This window comes from Acanthaster planci, linkage group LG13 (genome assembly GCF_054643075.1).
Source record: "Acanthaster planci isolate LZ-2023a linkage group LG13, COTS_SCS, whole genome shotgun sequence".
NCBI lineage: Eukaryota > Metazoa > Echinodermata > Asteroidea > Valvatida > Acanthasteridae > Acanthaster > Acanthaster planci.
In genome coordinates, this window is record NC_141789.1 from 12836258 (window position 1) to 12845606 (window position 9349).

The 9349-nt window shown below is 41.5% G+C and overlaps 1 protein-coding gene across 1 annotated transcript; it reads left to right on the forward strand.

The window, feature by feature from the left end:
- The first annotated feature begins 29 nt into the window (after positions 1 to 29).
- Positions 30 to 9349, forward strand: LOC110983353 (U4/U6.U5 small nuclear ribonucleoprotein 27 kDa protein-like). The gene is made up of 9 exons (XM_022242547.2): positions 30 to 162; positions 3769 to 3810; positions 4235 to 4289; positions 4737 to 4760; positions 5692 to 5739; positions 6357 to 6406; positions 6914 to 6993; positions 7277 to 7341; positions 7685 to 9349. The coding sequence occupies exons 1-9, from the start codon at positions 126 to 128 to the stop codon at positions 7737 to 7739; spliced, it is 456 nt and encodes a 151-aa protein (XP_022098239.2). The 5' UTR covers positions 30 to 125; the 3' UTR covers positions 7740 to 9349.

The following is a 9349-nucleotide window of genomic DNA, read 5'->3' on the forward strand; positions in this document are numbered from 1 at the left end:
AAATACAGGTTCATTTTTCTTAACTTGTGCAATCTCGTGGTGGCGTATATTTTGTGTGACTATCCGCGCTGCTAGTGCGGGGTGCTGCAATTTTAACGTTTTTTTCCAGCGTAAATATTAAGCCAATGGGTCGGAGCAGAAGTCGATCACCTGTAAGAAGAGGTCAGCAACTTAAGTATTATTAAGCAAACATCAGGGCTTAAACCCACATCTGACATTTTTATGGAAAGAGTTCCATTTAGGACGCCACTTGACACCCTGTGCACAATCAAGCCTTATGCCTAGTCATCGGTCGACTGGTCGGACATGTCGGAAAATTTAAGTGTTTTCTAAGTAAACGACTTGTTTTTTCCCTTTCAAATTGAATTTTTCTCTACATTTTTTGCTTTCTGACAGCTAGTAGGTCGCTGTAGGGAAAAATTACTGGCGTCCGTATATGGAACTCTTCCCTCATCTTTTTATAGGCCTCTAATCAAATCATGATAGGCTATGGCCATTCTACCTCCATGGTTGGAGGTTGTTCCATTTATTGCACTCGACGTTTGGGCAAAGGGGCAACTCTCCATTCACTTTGTACAGGGATTTGCATGTTTTTATCTTTTTTGCAGCAATATGATAAAAATAACTTAAACCATTTCAGTACAGTCATTGTGTGGGAGATGTATAGGCCTACACGTATAGCCCGTAAAAAGTGAAATTTCAGGCACATTTGATGTAAAGGTCAAGAGTTTTGTCAATAATTCACATTTTCCCCATAGACGGCTACACTATTTTTGCCCCTTTGAGTTTTGAGTGTGAAATATGGAATAGCCATCGATTGACCAATCAGAGAGAAGAATCAGTGACGTCATCCCAACCTTGAGAATGCATGCCATGAGAATGAACATCCTTGATTTCCGTCAGGACAGTTTTGAAAACCGATGAGGGTTTTTTTCATTATTCATTAGTTGGTGTACGCACTGCACATCGATAACGTGTACACATCCATGCAAAGGGAACCAACGTTGAAAGTAGAGTAGCCTAGCTCTGAGTTCGTCTTGCATCATGCCATTTTTTATTTGTATGCGGGTGCACCATGAACCCCCGATTTACTTTGCAGCCATTTTTTAACCACGACCAATGGGAAAAAAACAACGATTCTTCCGAAATATCTTTTTTGAAAATAATGAAACTCTTTGGCGGCTGTGTCAGCGGTATGCAGATGGTGGACGGAAATCCAAGGTATTCATTCTTCTGGCCTATAATATAACGTGCGTGGCGGTATAGTCGCCATCCGCATCTGAATTTTGGCCTGAATCATATATTGAGATCAATTGCAGAATACCCCACTACCACGCACGACCTTGTACCCATGTATCCAGTCATTCCAGAGGTCTTTTGTCAGAGTGGCTCGGTATTATGCAATTATTCCATGTATTGTTTCGTTTGTTTTGTTATAACAAGATACTTGGAAGTCTGCTTCCATTTCAACGTGGTTTATTCTTCCTTGACACGAAGATGTCTTTCTGATGATAAATTTAAGTCGGCGCTTAAGTGGTGACTTTACGGCTGCATGTGTGTCAGTTTGCCATTACATTATAATGTGTCTGTTATTCTGGATTAATTAGCACAATTGACAACTGCATACTTTTTTTAGTAAAATAGGTGCAAATGTTCTGATATCCCTCCAGAAAAACGGAGGGGAAAATATATTTATTACAAAAGCCAAATGAGGAGTCACTTGCATTGCTGCGGGCGGAGCCTCATTGTCATTCATAAAATCCTGGGCAAACAAATGCATTCTGCATGGGACAAAATCATTTGGAGGGAAAGGGGACCAGGAGCAAGTAACTTTCACAAAGGGAGCCACAGTTCTTATGAGAAAGAGGGTTAGAGAAAAGCTTACCTGTATACGGTGTGGCTTTGGACATACATGTACATGTACTGATACACTTACACCACACGGTCTGCGTCGTTAAGAATACACGCAGTATAATTTATTGCCAGCTGCCCTGATTTCACCAGGCATCAGAGTTCCACCAACCACAAAGTCGCCACAACAAATAACATTATTTTAAATAAGATTACGCTTGGGAAAACCCTATCTACCGTCTCTTAAAAAGTATCCATCCGTGGCATAGCAGAGTAAACCTGAAGAAGAAGTTGCAACACAACTGTTTCGGGATGTAGGTGGGACCAAACTTTGAATGACATGTGCGCACCGTCGCCTGAGTGGTCGGAACAGCTCATTTGCATATGCATGATTGGTTGAGGCATGAAGACGCTATGCAAAGCTTGAGGTCAAAATAACCTGCTGTAATTGGTGAATCGGTAGGCAGACTAAGTATCGTAAAACTTTTGACCCTTAAAGAACAACTGATTAAGACCTACAATTGTTCTTTGCACCAGTGGAGACTATAGGGACGTGGTGACCATACCCTCACACACATTAGCCCTAGTAGTAGGTCTGGCCATAGGCCGAGTAACTTGGACTTTACAAATCGCCGTTTTCAAAATTTGGACATGGTTAGGCAATAGAAGGGTCCAAGTACCTTCCATGGGGTTTGGCTTCCATTAATTCATTTCACCCAAACAGCTTGTACCCTGAATCAAAATCCTCTGAATTCACCTCCAAAATGGTTGTTAAACTGTCTAATGTGCCTGGAGTGGGATCAAGTCAGAATCGGAGATTCCAATAATGATGGTAAGGTTTACTCACATATGGGAGGAAAAGAGAAATTTCCCCTTTAAATCGGAACGGTCTTGTCATCAAGCGCGATGTCGCCATCTTGTTTTGAACTGTATGTTAATGTCCTGGAGACGACGTGATGGCGCATCGGCCTAGCACATCATTCACATAAAGCATGCCGTGTCGGCACACGCGCACCGACATCTGATTCCTGAGCGTAGCATGTTCAGTATCTGTGATCACATTGAAACTGTACGCCAGACATTGCGGGGCTCGGAAATCATTTAAATTGCCGTGTCAACACACAAGCACCGATGACTAATTCCTGAGTGTAACGGTTGGCAGCTGTGATCACATTGAAACTACACCGGACATTGCGGGGTGCAGGAATCAGTAGTCGGTGTGTGTGTGCCCACACGATATGCTTTTTGTGAGTGGTCCACTAGGCTGGCACGCCATGACGTCATCTCCAGGACATTAACGTACAGTTTAAATGTGATGCCTGATGTACCGTGCCCCAGCCCAGGCCCCTAAGTACACGTACGTGCCACTCTTTACATGCAGCGAGAACGTCTCGTGTGAACAGACCAGACAAAATCATGCAAAACATGTAGTTGATGTTAGTCTCTTAAGTACAACTGTTGCCTGTGGTTCATGTCTCCACGAAATTTTCATCACTGTGCGCAATTTTTATGGCAATTCTCTGATTTTACAAAAGTTAAAAATTGCACGTGCAAATTTAAAATTTGCACACTTCCAAAGATTGCACTCCACATTTTTATTCGAGTCACAATATTGGCCACTGGACTTGAGTCCCAATGACTTGACTCGAGTCATTGCAGGCGAGGCGAATGACTCAACTCCATTCAAGTTCTAATCATAAGGCCCAAGTGACAGTTAATATGACTCAAGTCCCATTGATAAAAGTAAATTTCTTGGTGACAAAATACTTTGCAATGACTTCTCGTGCTAGTTTGTAATATTCACAACATGTGTTATCATCGTGAGCATGATGAGTGCATGCCCAGTTAGCAGCAAAATATACACTTCGTTAAAATACATAAACGTAGAGTCATTTGTACTTCTTTTCCCGATTCCAGAGAGGCGGCGATCGCTCTCAAGGGAAAGAGACAGAAGAAGAGGTGAGCGAGAAGGGACCTCAAGTTCCCTCATTGTTCAACTTTTTTGTGTGAAAAGGAAAATACTTGCTCATGCCAATCGCTACACTGTTAGCACAGTCAGTATAATTGTCCTATGTCAGTATGTTCAAGAGCATAAGTGCTATGATTTGTTTCTGTACGGGGAGACCACAGTCATGACACGTTTCCTTGGCATTTCTGCAAGGGACTGGTCCCCCCTCCCTTTCCCCAAATCCAGAAAATGATTGGAGCATTGTTTACACTGTAACTTTCAATTGGCATCCAGCCTGTTTGGAATAATGCGAGGGGAGGAGGGGATTGCCTTTCAAGATTGCCAAAAACCTCCCGAAGGATTGCGAAGGAAGGTTTGGGATTGACTGGAGATTTTCAGCGACTGTTTCGTGGAATGATGTTTGTCTTTTTACAGAAAGGCGACGAAGTCGTTCTCGATCAAGGTCCCCAAGGCGTAGACGAAGATCAAGGTATGTGCAGTGTTCTCCAACCGGCAGAAGCAGCTCGATGGCCCACCAGTTTTTGCTTATCTCCAATCACGTTTAAAATGAAGAGACCTAGCTTTCAAGTCTGGTCGCCAAGTGAAGAATTTTGGATGCTGCATTTACATTCGAGAAAATTTCAACTCAACGCATAATCTGGATGAAAAAAAGCTGTCTGTGCATGTCTGTAGATACTTCCAATGTCAAAGATGACAAGAAATAAACTGAATCGTTGACAAGGTCCTTATTTTTACTTTTTACACAACTTCTTCGGGGAAAAAAAACAGTACTCGTTATATTTGTAAATTCTTTCGAAGGTTGTCAATTGATTTTCTGTTGACTGACCTCTACTGTCAATTCCCTTTCCATCGGATTAATTGATTTATTGACCAGTCTCTTTCCTTTTTCTTTCCTTTATTTACTCCTCTTTGTCAGATCTCGCTCCCCAAGGAGACGAAGGTATTTGTAGATTCATGTTTGTGTGTCAAGTCCTAATGGGTGATTAGAAACAGTTGGTGCATAATTGACAGGGATGCATATCAGTGGCTTTCAAGCCATCAGACAATTTGCAATGTGCGGTGTGGTGTTAAAGTAAAGCTTTGTCCAACCAAGGAGCAAATAGAAGGTTGAACTGAACATATGCTGCAAAGGGGGACCTTCTCTATTGTGTCTTCTTTTGTGTCGATGGAATCTTTAGAAGCCCTTTCAGATTTCCGAGGGGGGGTGCAGTAGGCACAATGGCCTTAGGGTATACAACTTGTGCATCGCATTGGGGGGGGGTTCCCCTTTACCACATGTCCTGCTGGGTCTCGAACTGAAGAAAACTTGTCTGCATCCCTCCAAGGCTGATAACTGTCCTTGGTAGAGAATTACCTGCATCATCTGTAAGGAGTTGTTCAGAAGGAATGGCCTTGTGCCGTCAACTGTGAACCAATTTTGGCATGAGGAACTGGTCATTGAACTGTCTCTAATCGGCTGTAATGACTTGGTGTACCTCTCCAATTTACAAACGCTATAGTGTCTCTTCAGGTTAAATTTTGTTAAGAAATTTTGAATAACTTTCAGAGGATCATCCATTATCATGTTTTTCGTTTGTCTTGTCTTTGAGACATGTACTTGTGTTGCATAATTTCAGTAAAAGAAGACAAGATTTCATCCATCGACTGAATGCCACGTCTTGTTCCGTAATTGTTGACTGTGTTAATCTGATTTCAGGAAAGACAAGTTTAATCAGTTAAACCCTTCATTGAAGTTAATATAGATTCTGTCCCCTGATAATTGCTGTGTATTCCTTTCTCTTATTGTCTGCATGTTTCATGTGATATTTGTCAGCCTTTTGGGAGAGACATACTGTTAGCTATCTCAGATTCTGTTTTTATACGCTGTTCAGGTCTCGTTCCAACAGCCCAAGAGGACACCGAAACCGGTCTCCATCGCCGTATGTATAAATCAATATTGCTGTCAAGTACTTTTCAAGTTCCAAGTTCTCCACCAAATATGGAATATGTTTAGTAGAGAACAAAGCTGAAAAACATCGGGATTTAGTTGGTAAATGTTGGTAAATGCGACAAAATAACAGGATGACTTTAGACCATCACTGTATAACAAAAGCTCAGTTATTATGAAACGACTACGCAAAACGTTTTCGTCCAAGTATTTTTGTTGGTACTTTGCTCCTTAAAATCTTGTGCATTTAAGTGTTCATTGTTCACTAGCTTTATTACCTGGTAACCAGTTCAACAATTAGCAGTGAACCTGATAGTCATGAAGTATGCAGCTACAACACTGGTGTAAATCAATTCAAAAACAAACAGGGTGTCCCCCTTTTGAAATGCCATGGCTGGCACAGAACCAAAAAACATCGTGTTACTGGTCCACAATCGTAAAAAGAATAAAACAAGATTTCCGTTTCCAAAAGTGTTAAATGACTATTACTGGCTCTCGTCTCTGACTTGGAGCACATTAAGATCCACCAAACGCCTTTGTCTCTCCATTTCCTGCTCATGCCCGCCGGTACTTTTGTTACACTTCTTACTTTCTTTGGTTTTTTTACAGGGGGTCCAGTAAGGAAGCGATAACCCAGCCTAGCAGGCCTGTCATTGATGGTAAGATAGTGTTGTGTCTGTAGTAAAAAAAATAATAAAATGGAAATGCACCTGTTACTCATATTTACCAGGTCATTGAAGTGTTCTCAGGCTGTTTCAGACCCTTCCGTAGCATCCACTCTGCGCAGGATCAAGAAATTGCGTGTTTTTATATCAAAATGACCTCCCTCAGGTTGAGAAGAGGCACATTTCTTTGCTCATGTTCAGCGTGGGACGCACTGAGCATGGCGGCCAGTTTTTATTTCATTGAGTTGAAATCTTTCCAACCAGCCTCTCTCACCTTTGCCAGTGCAAGGGCCGGGTAGGGTTACGTTCCGCCTCGGCGCGCGGTATTTGATGTGAGGAAGGATTTCAAGCTTTTGCACAGTCATCCATTGTTTGCAATAGCACCTCTGTAAAATTTGTCTTTAGAGGAATTGTGGCAAGGCATTTAGGCTCCATTGAGTTTGGGTAGTGGTTTTTTTTTCAGCAGATATGAGACTTTCTTCTTTTTTTTTTCTTCACCAGAATCCCAACTGGAAGGCAAAACAGAAGAGGAGATTGAGATGATGAAAATCATGGGCTTTGCAGGTTTTGACACGACCAAGGTAAGTGTCTAACGTCTTCATCACTCAATCCACCTTATTAGAAGTTGGCCATATTGAATTGAATGAGAGGTTAACTTTTCTGTTTTGGGAAACCTACGTATAAAAATGAAGGCGACGAAATAAAGTTTGTTACAGATTAATTTCATTTACAATAACGAAAAGCTGACAATTTTTTAAAATACCAGTTTCGAGGTCTATAAGTGGATAATCAAAAGTTTTTACATTGTTCTTTGTGAAGATTTCTTTTAATTGGCCTTGAAAAGAGTTTTCTTTATGTTGACAGGGTAAACATGTCCCGGGCTCCAATAATGCCTCCTTTGTATCTATTCAGCCCAAAAGAAAATACAGGTAATGTGACACAGTTTCTTATTTTTCCCAATCAAAGCATGTTACAAAATTGCACGTAAATGTCTCCTATTGTAACTCAGTAATGTATTTCTGTGGCACACTGTTAAAATTCTAACTGCAGTTCGCCTGTGTAAGTCTTTTTATTTCCCCTGAAGCACTGTTTTCTACAAGGAAGCTCTTCATAAATTTTTTACAAAGAACGGTATTTCTCAAGCTTTCCAATTTACCATTAGTCTCGTCGATCCAGTCTCTTCTTTCGGCTGAGTTTCCTTTGCTCGCCCCAGCAAAAAATATCTCGCCCTCATATTTTCATTTGCCTTTTTTTTTTTTTTCTGTTCTGCAGGCAGTACATGAACCGACGTGGTGGATTCAACAGGCCTCTGGATTTCATTGCATGACACCTGTCTGGTTCCTGCTCCTTGATCATGTTGGATATCTCAATCACGCTGGCTGATTTCGGGCGGCTTGTTCTTGTATTTTCACAAACACCTTGATTTGTTGTTCGTGGGTCGGCCACTTGAACGCCGGGAACGCACAACCAGTTATCGGCTGGTAGTTAGTGAGAAGCAACATGCAACATGGCGGTGTCCATGTACGTCATTTGAGAGTTAATGTTTGGATAGCTGGGCTGAATTCTAAATTTTTTATTTAAACAGGAACATCATTTCTGTGCTGTGGAAAATAATTAATGATAATTTTGCAAAACTTCCTATTGTCTCTAGCTTTGTAAGCCATCTTTCTACCTTTTGCAGCTGTTCAAAACTCAAAATGTCACAAGTTTTTCTGTGTGTTCATGTAAGACCCTAATGAGGAGCTGGTGTGTGATCCTGTTCCAGGAACAGTGTTCCTGGGTCGTGTTCCCACCGTTCGAGAGCGAGAACAAGAAATCTGTGTCAAGAACAGGCCGCCCGAACTCGACCACTGTTAATAAAAACAATGGACTTGGTTTGGCATTCATTGTGAAACAAACGTATTTCCAACCTCAAAACCGAGAATGAACCCAAAGACGTAGCTGCCTGAAGCAAAATGCCTGATGCTCAACCAGAACAACCGACACTCAAACAGTTACTGGTCACAGCCATCCTTGTATCATTTGGTCCGGTCAGAGATCGGCAAACCAGGAATTTCATTGAGCTGCTAAGCACCATTTGTCAAGCAGCAAAGGGGTCTTGGCCAAAACACCACGTGTTGTACAATCCTCGCGACCGGTTCCCACTTTCATATTTGCTCGGCAAGAGAGATCTGCTAAGCCATGTCTTCTGCCGATGAGCAACTCAGTTAAATTTTAGCCCCCTCCCCATCCTGGTCTTAACTTCATGGAGAAGAAAACGGGGTCATGTCTAAAAATGGCAACTGCAGACTGTGAACCCATTGAGGTTACTGGCAAGTGGCTGCAGCTTCTTCCCCTAGATTGCATATGACAATCCTAGCCGCAGCCAGTTGATCTAGATGCAGGCTTTTCATTCAGTGTATAGACATGCTAAGGAAAATCAGCTTTAAAATCAGTACCACATAACGTCCGTCACATGACGGCTATCACTTGTCAACCGGTTGAAATCCTAAGAAGCAGCATGGAGCACGACACAGACTTTTGTTTGTTTGTTCTTAATTTATTTACTTTTTCTTTTATTTGCCCAGTAGTAATGTAAAAGTAGAAAGGTAAATGCAGGTTAACATGTATAGAAACTTGGATGAAATTGTTAGTTGCGAGAGGTTATTAACATAGGTAAGAAACTTTTCATGTATTTGTTGTAACTCGTGTCTTGTGTGTCTATAATATGATTTGTTTGAAAAAGTAAATTCTAGGTTTTACCTAAGTAGGTGTGGCCATTTTCTTGAGAGAGGAAGGGAGGGTTTAAGACTAGTTTTATTTCCCTCCCAAGAGTGTGTATGAAACCCCAAAATGTATCCTTGCCCATCTGAAAAGCCATAAAAAAAGCCATAAGAAATGTTTGTGTTTGAGTCCCCTCCCGAAAAATAAAAATTACCCACTCCGAAAGTTCGAAAA

Bases quoted from the DNA above. Each gene is read 5' to 3' on its own strand.
- LOC110983353 (XM_022242547.2), top strand. From the start codon at position 126: ATGGGTCGGAGCAGAAGTCGATCACCTGTAAGAAGAG. The intron at 6,994-7,276 runs GTAAGTGTCTAA...TTATGTTGACAG, and splicing joins CAGGTTTTGACACGACCAAG to GGTAAACATGTCCCGGGCTC. The intron at 7,342-7,684 runs GTAATGTGACAC...TCTGTTCTGCAG, and splicing joins CAGCCCAAAAGAAAATACAG to GCAGTACATGAACCGACGTG.